This window comes from Anoplopoma fimbria, chromosome 21 (genome assembly GCF_027596085.1).
Source record: "Anoplopoma fimbria isolate UVic2021 breed Golden Eagle Sablefish chromosome 21, Afim_UVic_2022, whole genome shotgun sequence".
NCBI classification, from domain to species: Eukaryota; Metazoa; Chordata; class Actinopteri; order Perciformes; family Anoplopomatidae; genus Anoplopoma; species Anoplopoma fimbria.
In genome coordinates, this window is record NC_072469.1 from 2,260,705 (window position 1) to 2,281,821 (window position 21,117).

The window sequence follows — 21,117 nt, forward strand, 5'->3', positions numbered from 1 at the left end:
ATTTGCATCAAAATATACTTAGAGTACCAAAAGTAGAAGTACTCATTATGCAAAGATAATATTAGAATAGAATTATTGTGTTATAACTATTGATGCATTTATGTTATCTTCCATTTAATGTTGCAGCTGGTAAAGGCGGAGCTAATTTGAATAGCTTTACATATTGCTGTGTAGCTAAACCTATAAAATATATATTTTGTATTATAATGAATATGCAAAAGTTACTTGTAGCGAGATAATTACAGGCGAGTAAAAAGTACAATATTTACCTGCTAATTGTAGCGGAGTAGAAGTATAAAGTAGCAGAAAACTGAAATACACAATACTCCCTTTAAAAAAACAATTCTCTTGACTTAATATGGTTTCCTATAATTATCATATTTTACACTTAATAGGCTAATAAAATAATCAAAATACTAATTAATAAATGAATCAACATGAAATGATCATCAGAAGCAGCTCTAGTCATCACAGTATTTACACTTTGAGCTTTAATACATACATGAGTTGCTTATGCATGCTTGTATTTATTTGTGCAGGGACAATAATAATGATATATTATAATTAATAATCAATTAGTCTTATGCCAAAAGCCTGGGACTCATAGTAGATATAGAATTGAGTCAGAAACAAACACACACACACAGATATGAAATCACTCAGCAGTCATCTCAAAGTTGACCAATATGAACATTTATTTCTGGAAAGAAGTTACAAATCGTTTCCAAAGAGTTTCTACTCAGATTATAAGGTATGTTAATCTGATTTTTTACTTTCTTTTTCGGATACAGTCGTTGCAGCAAGGTATGTTTTTATTTTATTTTTTAATCCTCTATTCTGTTTTCCTACTGACAGACTGAAGACTGGTGGACTAAAGGATTGCTGCGCTATGACTGAATGTGCCATAAATCAGGACAGTAGTACTTTATTGGTTACACGTTTTCTTCTTTTAACAGCAACATGAGAGGAAGAGGAGCAGCAGCGAGAGGACAGCAGAGAGGCAGATGAGATGTTCATGATATCAGCGACACAACAGAGACGTTAAGGGAATGTTTCTCCAAAACCAGAGCGATCTTTGCTGTGTGAATGTGACACTTCTGTGGGTGTTCACCAGGAAGAGAAGTGCAGAAAACGGGAATATTAGACAACGGAGAGAATAGTTTGGAGGTATGAAATCTGTTGAACCTGAAAATGTTTGATAGCAGGAAAACGTTCAGTGAAGAAAATACAGAGAGCAATTTATTGTTCCTTGTTGTCATTTAGCTTGTTTACCAGGTTTTTGATCGTTTGTTTAACAACAGCTCCCTACAGAGCGATGGCTGCAATGATGATTCCTTTTTAAAGACATTTTCTGATAATCTAATAATCCTTTTAGCCATCTTTCAAGCAAAAACAAAAGCAAGCATTTGTTGGTTCCAGCTTCTCAAATCTGATGACTTACTGCTTTTCTTTTTTTTTTGTCATTTGCAAACAATTGAGTTTTCGACTGTTGGTCAAACAAAATAAGACATTTTAAGACGTCACTTCTGGCTTTGGGAATATTTTTCACTATTTTTTAATAAAGATTATAATTATTAATTGCAGCTCTAATGAATTTCCTGAAAACATTTCTTGCTGTCAAACATTTTCCCCCTTTAAAAACAAAATGCATTTTGAAGTCCACAGTGAAACACACATTTCTTCCAGCTGAGGAGGCGTTAACATGCGACATGTTCACAATCTAAGATGTCTACCAGAGCCACAAAGCTTTAAAGATTTCCCGTAAACCGCAGTGGCATCACATGTGAACGCTGTAGAGCTCAGAGGTTTGTGTGTGTGGACAGCAGGGACGTCGCTGATAAATAAAATAAATAAATAAACAGGAATTAAAAGATGTTTTCATGTCAGATCTGTTAAAAGCATTCCCCACAAAAATATTTGTATTGAAGAATTAAAAAACATCTTTTGTGAGTTTATAAACAGGAAAATGTGAAGTTTCTGGATATTTTTTGACCTGTTCATCATCTGTTAGGAACCATCTACATTTTAAAATAGCTCCACTGTAGGCTTGCAGATCGTATTAACCCTTCTTACACTGAAAGAAAGATCAAAGCATCCATTCATCATCCACATGCAGAGGAAACTAGGAAAAAGAAGTACAACTTGAAAACGAGACGATTCACCACGAAACGTCTCGTAATAAATAAACCCTACGACTGTTACTGCATAGCTCGGAGAAAGCAATACTTAATAACTTAACAACTTAAAGACACACGGCTGACGGACACAACTGCATCAGTATGTGCTCTAGCCCTTTTTCACAGTTGGCTCATGAAATAAAAAAATAAAAAATAAATATCTGGAGACGTCGTGGCTGGTAACGGAGGAGGATCGCTGGGCTGCTTCAGCTTCACAGGACGCCAGATCAGCAGAAAACTTTCAGGGTGAAGTTTCAATGTCTGAAATTAACACAGCTGACAGAAAAACTGGTACAAATTCAGCTTTGGTTTACATACCGGTAAAAATCATCGGAAACACTGGCTGGTCTTTTTTTTGTGGAGCTCTACTGGTCGTATAAGAGCTTTAAATTAAAATACACTGAACTTAGTTTTGACCAATTTCGAGGATATAAACAAAGGGCCTCATGCAAGAACCGGTCAATCGAAAGGATTTGAGCTTACGAGTGATTTAAGAAAACATGTGGCATTCACAAAGCTTTACTTCCCTTTTGTTTTATTAAAAAAGGAATATCAGAAGTGGTCTAAACTTGTCGTACGAGTCGAGTACAAACTGTCTGAAGTTGTTATCTGAAACTATTAAATGAACAAAATAACATACTTAATGAAAAATAGATATTCTGTTCAGTGAATCATTATCATGTCTGCTTATGTACTGAGAGGTTTCTTTACTTAAAACTTTATATATTTCAGTAGTTCTTACAGCAGCTGATTTATTGCAGGTACCCGTCCATGAAGTGCGTCTTCAATCTTGTGGAGTTCTTTTCATCATTTACCAAAAAGGTTGTGAATTATCCCTTTAATTCACATTTCACTGACAAAGCTGTATTTGTTTGCCAATTTCCAACAGCAGGACTTGAAGCTCAGCAGTGTGAATGTTATCTTTGAAATCTTTGGTAACTTTTTTTGTGAATGAAGCTCTATGACAACAAGCTGAAATGTTACCACTAGTTTGTCCAGATAAGAGTTTAATACAAACCGACTCGTAGGAAAGTTTAAGACGAGAATAGGAAAACGTTCCTGCACGAAGCCCAACGTTTCTTAAATATTTGAACTAGCTGCTCATTTCATGGTGGCCTCGTGAAGCCAGAAGGTTAATTTCAGACACTGCTGAGTGTGTGTGACGTCACGGCATGTTGTAATACTGCAGCTGCTTTTGAAGTGCTGGTAAAACTGTGCATTTAAAGCCACAACATGAACCCATAATAATAATAATAATAATAATAATAATAATAATAATAAAAATAAAGTGCAGGGAATGTAGATGAGCGTAGTTGAAGCGCTGCCAGTAACCAGACGGATTCAGAGCTGCTCTGAGAGAAAGACGTTTCCTTCCTGTGCGTGTTTTCTCCAAAATAAAAGTACCTGTCACCACCATCATGACGTCATCGCTGCATGAATGAATGAATGAATGCCCTCGTGTACCGTGTGTTATGTTGTTTTTTTCCCTCTCAGTCTTGCATTCAGCTTTCACTCTCTCTCTCTCACACACACGCACACACACACAAATAGACACGGTGATGTTATATGAACATGAGCACAGTATGGTGGATATCTGGGAGTAAAGAGCAGAATTAGGACTAAAAGCCGGAACGCACTGGAAGCAAATCTGTGACTTTTTGAAGCAGCATCTGTAACAACGTGGTCAGAGTATCTGTGTCACTTCTACAGTCCACTTTATGTATGTGGATACTTACTGTAGAAGTAGCTACACTACAGAATATAGTGTTAAAAACTTGTTTATATACCTGATCGTATACTTGCTGTATTATATATTATGGGGCGTTTTTTGATTGTTTGAAATAGCCTCGGCTTCACTAATCTATTTCTCAATAAGAGCAACTTGATTGACAATATACAGGATGTTTGTTTGTCTTTAAATAGATCAACGTGTGCAGTGTGTTTGACCGATGGAATAATAAATATTAAAAAGCTCCCTTTATTAATGTGTGAATCCGTCGCTTCCAGTGCGTTTCTGCGATAAGCTTGACTGGACAGCCTAAATACAGTATGTGAGTAGTAGAATAGGAAATCTGACCATCGTCATAACATAAACCAGCAGAATTGAACCTTTTTTTTTTTCTCCTCCCCACAAATCATTTTTTTCTCCTTAAAGTTTTCTGAGAAAGCTAACTCTGAAAATGTTCAAGCTAACGTCTGTGACGTCTTCACCACGTCACGCTTTGATTGGCTTCGTTAAAGAACAGCAGTAAGTATGACACGGGGCCATGTGTTTCCTCACCTGAAGGTAAGTGCTGGTCTCTACTTTTTTAAAAAGCCTGCACATCAGAAGAGTCTCCCCGCCGGAGAGACACCTGATCTCCCAGCGGGAGAGACTTCAGTCCTTGAACGGCGCATTCCCATTTCTATAAAAAAAAAAAAGAAAAGGCGGCTCGTTGTGGAGCAGACCTCAGCTGCAGCGTCTGACGTGCTCCAACACGTACTCTGGGAAGTGCAGGCTGCACACCTGCAGACCGTCCAGTTTGCAAGGCATCCTGGGATACTCGTCCTCCTTCCACTTGTTCTCGTCGGGGTCAAAGGTGAGGATGGAGTCACTGTAGTGGCCGTTGTAACACAGGCCGCCCAGCACCATGATCTGCCTGTCCAACACCGCCACCCCGTGACCGCTGCGCCCGATGGGCATGGAGGCGAGGATGGTCCACTCGTCCGTGTCCGGGTCGTACACCTCGGTGGACGGGCAGCCCTGCGACTCGAAGGACGCCCGCAGGATCACGCACACGCCTCCGAACACGTACAGCTTCCCGTTGTGGGAGATCATCTTGTGGAAGCAGCGGGCGTAGTTCATTTTGGATTTGTTCTCCCAGCAGCTGGCGTGGGTGCCGGGCAGCACGGCGCCGCGGCCGGCGCGTGTCCTGTGGGCGTCCGACCCGCCTGAGCTGCCGCCTCCACCTCCACCACCTCCCTCCACCACCACCTCCTCCTCCTCCTCCTCCACCACCTCCTCCGCCACCTCCTCCTCCTCCGCCGCCGCCTCCTCCTCCGGCCTCCCGCCCCGGGTCGAACACGCACACCTGTTTGGAGGTGGAGGAGGAGGTGATGCCTCCGGTGATGTAAAGTTTCCCGCTGAGGACCGTCCCCTCGTGGCCGTACTTGTTTACGGGATACGGGTCCACGAACTCCCAGCGGTCCTCCGTGATGTCATAGCGCTCCGTGGAGTAGAAGGTCTCGTCCCGCGTGCGGCCCGCTACGGCGTAGATGAACTTGCCGATGACGCCGACAGCGAACTCTGACCTGCAGACGACAAACACCGTGAATACGCATCGATACATTATACACACATGGTGCGACGGATCATAACTCAGCACAAAAGAAAAAAAAGGAGCAAATATAACTTTTAGAGATCCCCGTTCATACTTTTTGCTGTAGAACCACCAGTCATTGCTGATCCATACTGGCCGATACAGATCGTTTTCGTTGACTTTTTCCCCCACAACCAGTCCAAGAATCATTTCAACAGCTCAGAAGTCAGTTTACGATCAAAAATTCCAAATGTGATCATTTATAGATCATTCAGTGTTTTTTTTACTTCACGAAAATACACAATTCAAATGATAAGGACATAAAGATTGTATTATGAGCTGTTGGAAGTTAAACAGCTCATAAGGATATCGTATCACAGTTTGACAATGATTCGTTGCACCGATAATTATAATAAAGTTCTCATGGAGTCACCTTGAAATTAACATAATGTGATAATGAAAACAGATCAAAAACACACACAGACAAACAGCCAGAGCTCCTGGTTCTCCTCTCACCTGGGCACGGACATGTCGGCCATGCGTAGCCAGGAGTTCTGTCGAGGGTCATAGCGGTAGACTTTGGAGGAGGCGTGAAACTCCCCGTCGGGCCCCAGCTCCTCGCCGCCCAACAGGAAGGCAAAGTTGTTGACGATTGCCAGGCAGTCCGGTCGCAGCGGCACCTGAGGCCCCTCCAGCTCCCACCACACCTGAGGGGTCAAAACCAGAGACGCACGCTGATTTCACGATAAGATAACAGATCAAAGTTTTTCTGTGTGAAGACTCGGGACAAAACGAGCGGACTACCTTCGGGCGCTGCAGCAGAAGGATCTTGCTGTTGACCATGCTGTGACCGATCATCCCCCTGAAGACGGCGGTCTGCGGGCGGACGGAGCGGATGCGGTTGGAGCGCGTCTCCACCAGAGGCTGCTGGTTGACGTCGTGGAAGTAGCTGAGCGCCTGATCCACCTCCTGCCTCAGCTGTCTGGAGTACCGGTAAAACTCCGACGTCTTCACCTGTGACGAGAGAGAAAGAGGACAGAACGTTGGAGTCAGAAAATAAATAAAATAAAGATTCCTGTCGGGGGAGAAGAGTCAGATTTGTCATAAAGCAGAACCCACCTTCTCAAAGATGTTGGCGGGGGTCATGAGGCAGAAGCGGATGGACTGAACGATGGTGTCCGTGTGCCTCCAGCGCCGCCGGTCGTGTCGCAGCCACGACTGGACAGCTTCATACAGCTCGATTTCAGGGAAGCGACTCAGAGCGTCGCTGTTCAGGTACGCCTGGTTCAGAGAGAGGAAGAGGAGTCATAATCCAACTAAAAAACAGCAACTCAAACTCCATGAAAAGTGTTTGGATTTAAACTCTTCTGTGGTGTTAACAAACAATCAACCACCCTACCTGCAGTCTCTCCAGGCTGAGGTAGGACAGGAAGTCGGGCCGGCTCATGAGGGGGACGAAGTTGTCGAGTAGGAAGTTGTCGAGCTGCTCCTGGACGCCCTCCACGCCCACGCTGAAGTCCTCCAGGAGGCGCATGACCTCGGCACAGTTCTCCAGGCAGATCTTGGCCAGCAGGAAGGAGCAGCAGAACTCCACCGCCTCCGTCAGCTGGACGTACATGGCCGCCTGCCGGGACAGGAAGTGAGGAGGAGGAGGAGGATGATGGAAAACAGGAGGAGGAGGAAGCTTAGAGAGCGTTGTATGATTGTGATGACGCATTAAAAGCTCCTTTTGGAGACAGTTATGTCATAAAGAATCAGTGCACCTGTAGGATCTCTTGGACGGTGGGCATGCTGAGCTCCAGCGAGCCGTAGTACATGAACCGGAGAATGTGGCCGAACCCAGCGGCCGTCAGCCCCTTCATGTGGATCTTGTCCTGGTCCCTCTCCCTCATGTCTGCTGTGAACATGACCCGGAAGTAGTCGCTCTGGGTGGCCAGAAGCGCCTTGTGGGCCTGTAGGAGGACAGATACACGTTTATATAAAAAGACAGTGAAGCAATGTTGCTCAACGAGGCCAAAACGTTTTATACTTCTGGCTTTTTGCCTGATCTCTTGGTTGCTTGACACAGCTAGTCCTGATCCCCGACCAAATACTACAAATCCTCACATTTCTGGATGGTAAAAATAAGTACAAGCAACATACAAGATGGGAAAACAAATCAGTCTTTTCCATTTAAGAGTCTTGACTTGTTTGCACTAGAATGGAAGAAAAACCTCTTTGTTTACCTACAAGAATAATAAAAAAAAGAGTATTTTCTTAATTAATTGTCTTTTTTTCTCCTCACAATATAATCATATATATATATATTTTTAATAATATGGATAAGGAACCAATCGGATAAGCAGTATTGATAAGAGTCTAGTTCCTACCTGGAAGTGGTGCTCCTCGATCAGCAGTGTGACGTCCAGCAGCAGACGCTCCTCGTACAGCGCCCGGAAGCCCGACGACACACTCCCATCATGCACCTGGGACAGGTACACCTCCACATCTGCCCCCGACATAACACACCTGGAGGCATGAAGGAGAAGGGAGGACGGAGACGGGGTGAGGAATGAATCACAGAGCGTTAGAACAGATATATGAAGACACAACACTGCAGGTTTTCTCAAAAGGTAAAGATCATGTTTGTGTGTGCAGCTGAATAAAGTGACTCTGGGACTGGGAGGGCATTCAATAGGACGCTCAGCTGCATTAAAAGCTCAGCACTTCAGCTGCTGCATTCTAACAAGACTTTACTCTTTCGCAGCCAAATGTGTGTGTGTGTGTGTGTGTGTGTGTGTGTGTGTGTGTGTGTGTGTGTGTGTGTGTGTGTGTGTGTGTGTGATACACTGGGGAAATTACTTCTCCACTGTAACACAGTGAGGTCAGTAAAAAATAAAGAGAAAGCAAAGAAATCGTGCACCATCATCCAGTTTCTTCAGCGTGAAACACAAAAAGATCAAAAAGTAACAACATTAAAACACAAAACGTATAATTAATTTAACTTTAGAAAAAGTAGAAAACACACATCATCTGCACGCCTCCACATACGCACACTGAAAACAAACACACACAGCACACTCACCTCTGATTGGCCACGGGCATGTCAGAGGGGGTTGTCCGAGCCAATCAGAGGACAGTGCCCCTTGTGTCCGGGAGATGCTAACAAATGTCCCTTTTCTGAGCCTCAATCACCTGAACGACAAAACCCAACACAACCGCCGCATTAAAGCATGAAAAAAGCCGGACAAAGACTTCTGTGGATGTTAAATATGTTTATAGTCTGACTTGTTTGTTCAGGCTTCCCCATGTGGACTTTCACAGACCTCTGCTATTGACTTTGGTTTGTACAATGATATCATTACCAATAGAAATGACGGACAAAACTATGAAAGATTGTTGTAATAAATCAGAATTATCCTAGAGGCAATTAAATAAACTATTTCCAACATGGCCAATTGAGCAGTTCATGAAAAGGGATATGACAAGATTAAATGCAGGAGGGAATATGGAAACAAATGTGGGTCAAACTTAATGAGATCAACTGTATTTAAAGTACTTTACTGTAATAAAACATTACTTTTTTCTAAAGGTTTTTAGCTGCTTCACTTTAATTTAACAAGTGTCATTATGTTGATTTTCATGAACAAAGGTAATGCTCAGCTTCATAACACTTATCATCATCACTGTGAGGACTGTGGTACTAACAGGACTCTGACCTTTAACCTTTCATCTAAACCGTCAGCCAAAAAAATACAGTGAAGCAGAGCGTCAGGAGGAAGAAAGAGAGGGATGATGGGTAAGATGGATGTTGACTTAATAGCAACAGGAAGAGGTTTTTTTGCAGAGAGGAAGAACAAAAGGGATCGTACCTTTTGGAGCCCGGGCGAACAATCACAGGCCTCGACGGCTGAGCACTAAGGGGCCGCTCGCATTTCCTGTGTTTATGTTTCCCTGGTTCTAACAGAGGAGACAAGAACAAGACCCGTAAGACGGAGAGGAACAAAATAAAATGTGCAACGACACATTCAGGTGTCCCACCACTGTCCAACATTCTACTTTCAACTGTCTTAGACCATAAACTGTATAAAAGAAGACCAGAATTTACTAAATGAACATCATGCTGTATTGAAGAAGACTTGAAACTAGAGATTGAGACCATATACTCATGTTTACAATGTTTACTGAGGGAATAAATCAAGAGAGAAGTAGAGTCATTTTCTCATAGACTCTGGATGAGGCAGTACAAAAAACATACACACAGGTTTTTTGTTTTTTTTAAACTTCGGCAAGTTGCAATATGTCCGTTACGCGTTTGTAAAACTTTACATCAACCAAAGTAATAGACATAATTAGTCTATAGCAGCTTTGACCTGTGATGCCTGTATTTGTTTCTTCTTGTTGTTTGGTTTATTACTGTTATAACGTCGCCTCTCTGCCTTGTTTACATTGTTAGTTATTTTATTGTTTCTGTCTTTACCATGTAAAGTGCCTTTAAGTACTTTTTAAAGCGCAAAATAAAAAAAAAAAACTTCAATTTCCCTTTACACATTCATATCCTTGATTTCCAGAGGTGATGTTTACAAGTTACAACTAGTGAGTTCAAACTATTTAACAGCACACAAGAGACACAGTCAGGACATTCAATATCAACATATATGTCTTACATTAAGGCAGATACTAATTCCCCAAAATCCAAGGAAATGACACACCTTGCTTTGCTTTTTTGTGTTCCTCAGTAACAACTAATTATTATCTTTAGCACTTATTAATCTGCCAAGTATGGATTTATCGTTTAGTCTATGATATGTCAGAAAAGTATCACCATTTCCATCATAGTAGTGATACAATTTACTGTCATAACACGGCAAAAAAACTGCAAATGTTTGGCCTTCTTGTTTATAAATGACTGAAACTAATTAATTGTCGCCAATTAACTTCCTGTTGAACCTGTACTAATTGCTGAAATGAATAACTGTGTCAGGTATAAATACTTTTAGTTAATTGACAGTCCTATAATCTAAAAGTTTCACTCACACGTGAAGAAGTGTGTGAGTGTGTGCGTGTGCTCAAACCAGACCAGACTACATTTGATTAAATCTTAATTTAAAAAAACATTTCATTAAAAGAGTAAGTATAAATACTTTTAGTTAATTGACAGTCTTATAATCTAAAAGTTTCACTCACACATGAACAGGTGTGTGTGTGTGTGTGTGTGTGTGTGTGTCTCTGTGTGTGTGTGTGTCTCTGTGTGTGTGTGTGTCTCTGTATGTGTGTGTGTGTGTGTGTGTGTGTCTCTGTGTATATGTGTGTGTCTGTGTATATGTGTGTGTGTGTGTGTGTGTGTGTGTGTGTGTGTGTGTGTGTGTGTGTCGGCTGTGTGTGTGTCTCTGTATGTGTGTGTGTGTATATGTGTGTTGCATGAATGTTAGTTATATATGCATGGTAGCCTGTCATCAGTGTGTGAATGGGTATGATATGTAATATACTACTACTGTGTGTGTGTCATGACTGTAATGTAATGTGTGTGTGTCAGTGTGTGTGTATATATATATATGTGTGTGTGTTCTAACCAGACTACATTTGATTAAATCTTAAATTTAAACAAACATTTAACTGAATGAACTACCTCTGCATTGATCCTAAATAGTTAAATAGTTTTCATAGTGGCCCCTGTGGCTCCTGACAGGTGAGTCTCTGCATCAACCTGACCTCTGACCTCTGAGGGGTGAAAACAACAACAACAACAACATGTTGACACAGTCTGAGCTATGCTAAGCTAAGCTAAACTAAGCTAGCACTCAGTCTGCAGAGCTTCCCACAGTCACAACAACAGGAAGTGGGAGAGGAGCTGGACCATGCTAACGGCTAGCTGCTAGCATGGAGGCGGCTATGCTAACGCTAGCTAGCAGGCTACTGCGCATGCGTGCGAGGCTAACAAGCTAACAGGCTAACAGGGAGGAGAGGGGGTTAGCCTGTTAGCTTGTTAGCCTGCTAGCCTGTTAGCTTGTTAGCCTGTTAGCTCCAGCTGCGGTGCCCCGGCCGCCTCACCTCGGCGGTTCGATTCCCCGCAGCCCCGACTCGACCAGGCGGCTCCGGCTCCGGCGGACATGGACGTCGCGGGGTTTCTATCCCGGGATGGAACGGGCCGGCCGGCAGCGGAGCTCTGCCATGCTGTCGTCCCTCTCTCCTCCTCCTCCTCCTCCTCCTCCTCTCAGCGGGACAACAACCCGCAGCTCTCCACGGGCTCTGCGGACGCCATTTTCTGCGCCGACGTCATTTCCGTTCTGGGGCGGAACTCAAGGGCGGAGAGCGGAGCGGCGAAGATCGTGTGTTAGTGGGAGGGAGGTGTCACTGCGGAGCGGTCTGGAGTTCTAAAAACGGGTCTGTAGTTCTAAAAACGAGGATTGGGTTTTAAAAAGATGGATGTGTAAAATAAGATAGGATAAGATTTATACAGGTTTACTTAACAATATGTAAGATAAAATAAGATTATTTACAGGTTTACTTAAAAATATATAAAATAAAATAAGATTATTTACAGGTTTACTTAAAAATATATAAAATAAGATAAGATAAGATAATCAGATGAAATTTATTAGTCTTAAAAATATATAAGAAGCGTGGAAATTTGGGGGACTTTTATAAGAAGATAAAATAAGATTATTTAGAGTTTACTTAAAAATATATAAAAAAAAAAATTAAAAGGTTTACTTAAAAATATATAAAATAAATAAGATAAGAAACTTTATTAAGTGGAAATTTAATAAGTAAACAAGTAATAACACAGTAAAGAATATTAAATAAGTAAAAAAAAAAAAAAATCCACAATAACTAAAAATAGTGCAAACAAGAGACACAAAAAAATGTATTAATATAATTTAGTTAAACAACCAGCAAACCCGGTACTGCAGGATGTGTTACAGAACTACAAACCACACCACACAACTACAAAAGAACGCCCTTTGATTACGTCAGTAAACAACGACGGACCTCACACAGGCATAAAGACATATTTCTTTACTTTTACTTTAAAGGAAACATATCAAAAATCCACCCTGTACTGTACTATACGATTATTAGGGATTTATTAACAAAATCATATTTATTAAATAAAATATATATCACTATAAAAAATAAATTGCATCAGTCGTTCTGAAAGGACCCCGATGTGTGAGTCACAGTTTAAAAAAACAAAACCCTTTTTTCTTTACATTCGCCCTCAAACATAAATACACAACTCACGTATTACTCTAAATATATGTGATTTCCTTCCAAACAAGTAAAAATAAATCGATTTAACGTGATAAATAATTGTTTCAAATAAAAAATAGAAACAGATTAATTTAATAATATAGTTTAGTTAAACATAATAATATACCTTTGTTTAATTTAATAATATAATTTAGTTGAACATAATAATTAACATAATTTAATAATATAATTTAGTTAAACATAATAATATAATTTTGTTTAATTTAATAATATAATTTTGTTTAATTTAATAATATATTTTGTTTATAATTTAGTTAAACATAATAATATAATTTTGTTTAATTTAATAATATTATTTAGTTGAACATAATAATTTAATTTTGTTAAACATAATAATATAATTTAGTTTAATTTAATAATATAGTTTAGTTAAACATAATAATATAAATATATGCGATACTGCAGGATTTGTTACAGAACTACAAACCACACCACACAACTACAAAAAAACGCCCTTTGATTACGTCAGTAAACAACGACGGACCTCACACACGCATAAAGATATATTTCTTTACTTTTACTTTAAGGGAAACATATCAAAAATCCACCCTGTACTGTACTATACGATTATTAGGGATTTATTAACAAAATCATATTTATTAAATAAAATATATATCACTATAAAAAATAAATTGCATCAGTCGTTCTGAAAGGACCCCGATGTGTGAGTCACAGTTTAAAAAAACAAAACCCTTTTTTCTTTACATTCGCCCTCAAACATAAATACACAACTCACGTATTACTCTAAATATATGTGATTTCCTTCCAAACAAGTAAAAATAAATCGATTTAACGTGATAAATAATTGTTTAAAATAAAAATAGAAACAGCCGTTTTTCAGGCGATAATCAGGCGTTCAGCGCGGCCGCCTCATTCAGTCTCCTTTTCATTCAAGATGGCGGGCGACGAGTCTGGTACAACGCTTGGTCAGCCACATCTGGCCAGACAAGACCTGAATTCTCTTGTAAGTGTTCTTTTTACGGTTTGTGCACATTTGTGGTTGTATGTCGGTGTGTGTCGGGTCGTTGTTTCACCAGAAACGGGGGCAAATAAGGCGGATAGACGTCCCGGTGGAGGCCCGCCGGAGCTGCGCTGCTTCCAGCCGGCACATGACTGCAGGCCCGTCGGGCGGATCAATGGAGGCGCTGCGGACGTGTTGCTACGTTTATCAATGAAACGCACGTCTGAGTTACAGTCACATGTTGTAACTGCGCAGAGTTACTCACCAGACTTCTGCCTTTTCAGAGATGTGTCGTTCACCCTGTTTGATGGAATATTTATTGTCTGATTTTGTTAAACATAATAATATAATTTTGTTTAATTTAATAGTATAATTTTGTTTAATTTAATAATATAATTTTTTAATTAATTTGTTTAATTTAATAATATAATTTTGTTTAATTTAATAATATAATTTTGTTTAATTTAATAATATAATTTAATAATATAATTTTGTTAAACATAATAATATAATTTTGTTAAACATAATAATATAATTTTGTTTAATTTAATAATATAATTTTGTTTAATTTAATAATATAATTTTGTTAAACATAATATAATTTTGTTTAATTTTAAATAAATTTAATAATATAATTTTGTTAAATTTAATAATATAATTTAATTAATTTAATAATATAATTTTGTTTAATTTAATTTAATTTTTAATAATATAATTTTTTAAACATAATATAATTTTGTTTAATTTAATAATATAATTTTGTTTAATTTATAATATAATTTGTTAAACATAATATAATTTTGTTTAATTTAATAATATAATTTTGTTAAACATAATATATAATTTTGTTTACTTTAATAATATAATTTAATAATATCATTTTGTTAAACATAATAATATCATTTTGTTTAATTTAATAATATCATTTTTATTTTATATATATATATATATATATATATACATATATACATACACATATGTGTGTATATATGTATATTTAAAATCTGGTGATACTGAAAGACTATTATATATAAAGTATGTTTAGATTAGCCTTTATTGATATAATAGGAGTTTCACACAAAATTGAACACCAATAGTGATACAATATAAGCTGTATTAGAGGAATTTAAAAACAATGTTATGAGGTAAAATAGCAGTGAGTTAGCAAGACTTGTATTATGTAAACAGTGTGATACTTAGTTTTGTCTGTATTGATAAAACACAATTTAAATTTACTATAGTTCATAATGTAGGTGGATAATATGATATTTAAGTTGAGTATTGGATATTTCATTTAGTATTGGGTGCAAAACACAAACAGAAAACAGCAACAGTATTGGATTTCACTTTGAGTGACCGCTTGCAGAGTCAGTGTTCACATATCTGTCTTTATGCCGGCTCTCTTTGTTTCTATTCACCTCCAGGATTAAATGGAGGGAGGCAGCGCTGCTCTGCTCACATTGTTTGTGCTGTTTTTCAGTGTGTTTTGTGCCCTAATGTGTGTTGTTCTCTCTGCAGAATGTGTCCACTCTGACGCCTCTCTCTCAAGAGATCATCAGCAGACAGGCCACCATCAATATCGGTACGAGAAACATCAGGAATATATTGATCAGATGGAAATGAGTTGCACTTCCTGTTCTGACGTCTGTCTTCCTTCTCTCCCAGGCACCATCGGTCATGTGGCCCACGGAAAGTCCACGGTGGTGAAGGCCATCTCTGGTGTTCACACTGTCAGGTTCAAGAACGAGCTGGAGAGGAACATCACCATCAAGCTAGGATATGCTAACGCTAAGGTGAGTGGCACTGGGGATTGATTTAATCTGTAACTTTTCCTCTCCCTCCTGTTTTGTTTTGAACGTTGAGCCCTGTACGATTGGCCTAGTTTGACATTTTTAAGCTCCTTAATAAGGACAGGAGCTTTTATTCGTACATCCACAATGCTAAAAATTCTCTCTGCATATTCATTTTGAAGAAAACAAAGAAGACTCCTCAGTTGAGAACGAGAGTCCTAATAGTGCATAAACGTTGACATTTGTAAAGTTCTGTTCTTTGTTTCTTACATCCGATTTCCAGATTTTATCCCTCTAAAATAAGACTTTCAACCCCTCAATCGTATGAAATGGAATGCATCAAAAAGGATTTAACACCTCTGTGATGTTTTTTTTTTTCTTTCTAGGTCTATAAGCTGGACGACCCCAGCTCTCCCAGGCCAGAGTGCTACAGGTCGTGTGGCAGCAGCACTCCGGACGAGTTCCCCTCAGACATCCCCGGCATCAAGGGCAACTTCAAACTGGTCAGGTAAGACTGAAGAGAGAGAGGAAGAGAGAGAGAGTGGTCGTGTCCAAAAGGCTCAGATTGAGACTTTTCATCTACGTTGGGATCTGTTTCACTGTAAACTGGCAAAATCTGTAAAATCTTATTTCATCAGTTGGACTTTTTTACCGTCTTTCTCTCAGACACGTGTCCTTTGTCGACTGTCCTGGTCACGACATTTTGATGGCCACTATGTTGAACGGAGCCGCCGTCATGGATGCAGCTCTCCTGCTTATTGGTGAGTCTGTGATTTGTGTGTTACTTTCACCCTAAACTCTACTGTTTAGCAGTCTCTGATGTTTGGTTCTCGTCTCTGTCTGCCAGCGGGCAACGAGTCGTGTCCTCAGCCCCAGACGTCGGAGCACCTGGCAGCCATAGAGATCATGAAGCTGAAGCACATCCTCATCCTGCAGAACAAGATCGACCTGGTGAAGGAGAGCCAGGCCAAAGAGCAGTACGAGCAGATCCTCGCCTTCGTACAGGGTGAGTCGGCGTGAGCCCTAAGTTCTTCGGGCTGTCAACATATATTCAGAATTCTAACATTTTAGAATAGGGAATAATCAAACGGATATTAAAATATGAGAACAACAACAACAACAACATCCGTAAAGATGGCAGAGAACAGAGCGCTGGGTAACGTTAACGTGTAAACAAACCAAATACCTCTCAGCTGTGAGCTCGAGACCAGACTGGAAACATAACAACCGTAAAGATGGGTGAGTCGTACTTGCAATCATCCAACATTTGAACTTTATAAACAGGAAACACACGTTTTATATTGGGATTATTTACTGGAAATGACATACAATATCGGCAACAGCAAGTAGGAAACTCTTAGCTCCCATTTAGTGTTTAGACAAGCAACAAGAATAAATAGAAACGGGTAGAAAAGTTCAGCTCAAAGCGGCATTCCGTGCTGCTTTGCTCGCATCCAGCTTGACACAGTGCCATGAACATGATGCCACAAATACATGGGATGAAACGCTTCCATGAGTAACTACATTAATGACAATCATTGATGCAAATTCTTTTCAAGACGTGAACCTTTTAAAAAGTCTAATATGGAATGTGTTGTATTGTGTTTTCTAAGGAAGCCAATTGTTTTTTCATATGAAGAGAGTCTTGTAATATTCTTTTGTATATCATCATTGCTCTTAAATAATCAATCAAAACTTTTTCTTCTATTACTCAACTAGCCAATTAAATAATGGCTTAAATATGGAATTATCAATAGCTGCAGCCCTAGAATAGTCCAAATGCATTTGTTTTTGTTTTGGCCTATCTTCACAGCCCTGTTACGCTCTAAAGAACCGGGTCCATAAGGGGAAATAATCCAAAGTGATTTACGTTTTCCTTACAAGACAAACACAAAGTTACCTTTTAAAAGGAACCATTTATATTTCAGGTACTCACCTCTCGGAGTACAAGAAACAATCACGACACACACTCATGTCAAACAGCCCCCCCCTCTCACGCCTGAGGGGTTAGTTTGTTACTGCATAGATTTTGGGATGACGTGTAACTTGGAGTTCACGCCGTCTGCAAAAAGCTGTCAACAATCTGAGTGTTGCACAGCAAGTTTAGCTGATGTTAATTTCAGTTTCCTCTTCCTCTAAACCTCTGCTGTCTGTTTCCTGATGTATGTGATGTTTGTTTTCAGGCACGGTGGCAGAAGGCGCCCCCATCATTCCTATCTCAGCACAGCTGAAGTACAACATCGAGGTGGTTTGTGAGTACATCGTCAAAAAGATCCCAGTGCCCATCAGAGACTTCATCTCCGAGCCCAGACTCATCGGTAAGAACATGAACGCACACACACACACACACACACACACACACACACACACACACACAGGTCTTCTTTCCTTACTCACCTGCTGCAGTGTTTGTACTAAGTTTTCATCTGTGACTATTTCCTGTGTTTCAGTCATCAGATCTTTTGACGTGAACAAGCCGGGCTGTGAGGTGGATGACTTGAAAGGAGGCGTGGCTGGAGGAAGTATCCTGAAGGGAGTCCTCAAGGTGAGATTTGTTACCGGATACTTCAAACAGACAAAACCTGTGATTCACAGTTCAGATAAGAACATTTCAAACTGCAGCATCAAAGCACAAAAACATACACAATCCCTCTGTTTTTAAAAAGTGCACTTGGCTTCTGTGTCAAAGTGGAAGATGGATAAATAAGTATTTTTTTCTCCATAAATAATTGTGATGGATTTTTTATTATTTCCTGGCTGTTGAATGTGTAAATCTGTAGTCAGTTTTTCCACCGTACTCGTGTTGCTTCAGTGCAGGTGCAATAACGCGTATCTTCTCCACTTGTTTGCATCACCTCAAACGTCCTTTAGCAGTTAGCTACCACTTGTGTTAAGTTTCCTTTTAACCCGTCTTCCTCTCCTGTGCGACCTCCAGGTGGGTCAAGAGATCGAGGTGCGGCCCGGTATCGTGTCCAAAGACCACGAAGGGAAGCTGATGTGCAAACCCATCTTCTCCAAGATCGTCTCTCTGTTTGCTGAGCACAACGACCTGCAGTACGCTGCTCCTGGAGGCCTCATCGGTACGTTCACCTGTCCAAACCGAGATTTATCTTTATGTGATGAGAGAGAATTCCCTCTTTAGTGAGAAGTTAGAAGGATACTGCTGATGTTTTCTGTGTTTTGAGTTTTGAGCTTTCTTTCTTTGCCAGCTTCAGTCATCCAAACAAAAACATTTCAACAGTCGTTAATCAGAGAAAACCTTGTCCTGTGTTCAGGTGTGGGCACCAAGATCGACCCGACGCTGTGCCGGGCGGATCGTATGGTCGGGCAGGTGCTGGGCGCCGTCGGAGCGCTGCCAGAGATCTTCACCGAGCTGGAGATCTCCTACTTCCTGCTCAGGAGGCTGCTGGGAGTCCGCACAGAGGGGGACAAGAAGGCTGCCAAGGTGAGGCTTGTGCAGCATGGGAATTGTAGTCCAAAGATCTTCTGTTTCAGTACAAGAGAGGAATGGTTTTGAAGAATGTTTGAGTGTCACGGGAGCAAAGATGTAAACTTTGCTGTGTTGATATTTCAGTGTGCAGTTAAAAAACACCTTAGTCCTCTGAACTCTGCTCTGTTTGAGGATCAACAGTGTTACAACATCGTCCTTCTATCTTCTCGTGTCTCTGCAGGTCCAGAAGCTGTCTAAGAACGAGGTTCTGATGGTGAACATCGGCTCGTTGTCGACGGGCGGCCGCGTCAGCGCTGTGAAGGCCGATCTGGCCAAGATCGTCCTCACCAACCCCGTCTGCACGGAGGTCGGAGAGAAGATCGCTCTGAGCCGACGTGTGGAGAAACATTGGCGGTAAGAAACAAAGACGTATTTTGGTTATAATTTGGCTCGCCTAAAGAGCAAGACTAGCACAACTGTAGGTCTTAACCACAGACGAGGAGACGCCATAAACGTCTCTGGTGTCGACCTGTCAATCAGTGTGTAGCCCCGCCCTAAAGCATCCCCTGCTTTATGGTCTGTTTGACTCTAAATGGAGCATCATTTACTAAATGAACATCATGCTGTATTGAAGAAGACTTGAAACTAGAGATTGAGACCATAAACTCATGTTTACAATGTTTACTGAGGGAATAAATCAAGAGAGAAGTAGAGTCATTTTCTCATAGACTTCTATACAACCAGAGGAGTCGCCCCCTGGTGGACAGGAGAGAGAATGCAGCTTTAAGACAGGAAGCTTTGACTTCACTCGGCAGAATCTGGTCTTATCTGATCATTTGTGGCTGAAAATGAAGATGCATCTTTAACCTTTTCTCTACATGGCCTGTAGAGGAAATGTGTGTGTTTTTGTCTCGTATGTAAAGATCACCGCTTACTAGATGCTATAATCTGAAATATTATTCTTGTGGTTTAGGGAGCTTCTACAAAAGCACCAACAGGAAAATAAATGTTTTTAGAAGCACCTTTATTACCCTGACTGAAAAAAAGAAGGTATTAGAAAGCAGCTTAAAAAACACTGTTTGTATTGTTGTCTGATTGGCTCCTCCCCTCTTTGTTCCTCAGTCTGATTGGATGGGGTCAGATCAGGAGGGGCGTGACCATCACACCCACAGTGGACGATGACTGAGGAGGAAGCAGCGCTCCGTCAGCCGGACGTCACGACCATCACTCTCTTCTCCGTTGCTTTTTTGTTTTGTTTAGTTTTTTGGGGGTTTTTTTCCACAAGGAGGAAGGAAGGGAACAGAGCAGGACACGTCGGGGTTTTAAAGATTCCTCCTCCTTCTTCCTCTGCTCCTCTTCCTCAGCAGCAACACGAGGAGGTCCAGTTCAACCTTTCTACCTGTTTATTTCTTTTTTTGTTGCTGCAGAAGAAGAGGATGGAGGAGGAGGAGGTTCACATGCTTTCAAAGCGAAACATGGAGGTTCATTCAGTGCAGAAATGATTTCAGTCAAATCTAATAAAAAACATTTGGAAGAAAATGTTCTCGTCTGTTTGTTTGGTTTCATTTTGTTGCAGCTGAAAATACAAATGAACCTTTAAATTAATCTTTAAAGGATTTAATACTCTAAATTAGGAAGTGTAATAAGTTTATATCATCTTTTACAGGAAACATATATTGTGATAAGATCAAAACACAAATCTAAAAAAGAGTTTTATCTGATGAGATTCAAATCTGCAACAATTCTGATAATTGTTTTATTAAAGTGATGTCTTTTAAAGCAGAAATAGCAACAACAAAAAAATTGTTCCAGCTTCTCAGATGTGAGGATTTGCTGCTTTTCATTGTCTTATGTGACAGAAAATCTGAAAAAAATACATAATATGAAGGATCATTTTGGGTTATAGAATATTGTGACGGGTGATTTATCACAATTTCTGACATTTTATTGACATACAAAGTTTTGATGGATAAGTAATTATTCAACCAAACAATTAATGGATTAACAGAGAACATAACCATGACTCATGGACTCCAGTGTGACACATTACATACTAGTTTTAATTATTTTAAATATGGTTTATTTACATTTCTAGTGCTTTTTTCTTCACTAATATGTATCCACTCAGGTGCCAGTTTATTAGGTACGCTTCAACTAAAACAACAATAAATCCTTCATAAATGTTTATATTGAAATATGCTTTTGT

At 40.0% G+C, this 21,117-nt stretch overlaps 2 protein-coding genes across 2 annotated transcripts; one reads left to right on the forward strand and one right to left on the reverse strand.

Annotated features, from left to right (window-relative positions):
* Window positions 1–909: 909 nt before the first annotated feature.
* klhl15 (kelch-like family member 15) lies at window positions 910–11,714 on the reverse strand. The gene is made up of 10 exons (XM_054623248.1): window positions 11,507–11,714; window positions 9,328–9,415; window positions 7,846–7,984; window positions 7,240–7,428; window positions 6,876–7,100; window positions 6,596–6,757; window positions 6,281–6,490; window positions 5,993–6,183; window positions 5,173–5,468; window positions 910–5,126 (listed from the first exon to the last, which is right to left on the reverse strand). The coding sequence occupies exons 1-10, from the start codon at window positions 11,565–11,567 to the stop codon at window positions 4,627–4,629; spliced, it is 2,061 nt and encodes a 686-aa protein (XP_054479223.1). The 5' UTR covers window positions 11,568–11,714; the 3' UTR covers window positions 910–4,626.
* A 1,876-nt stretch (window positions 11,715–13,590) lies between these two features.
* On the forward strand, window positions 13,591–20,450 carry eif2s3 (eukaryotic translation initiation factor 2, subunit 3 gamma). Its single transcript, XM_054622833.1, has 12 exons — window positions 13,591–13,694; window positions 15,210–15,273; window positions 15,357–15,484; window positions 15,868–15,989; window positions 16,148–16,242; window positions 16,329–16,487; window positions 17,665–17,799; window positions 17,932–18,026; window positions 18,417–18,561; window positions 18,757–18,926; window positions 19,153–19,325; window positions 20,034–20,450. The coding sequence occupies exons 1-12, from the start codon at window positions 13,626–13,628 to the stop codon at window positions 20,095–20,097; spliced, it is 1,419 nt and encodes a 472-aa protein (XP_054478808.1). The 5' UTR covers window positions 13,591–13,625; the 3' UTR covers window positions 20,098–20,450.
* Window positions 20,451–21,117: the final 667 nt, after the last annotated feature.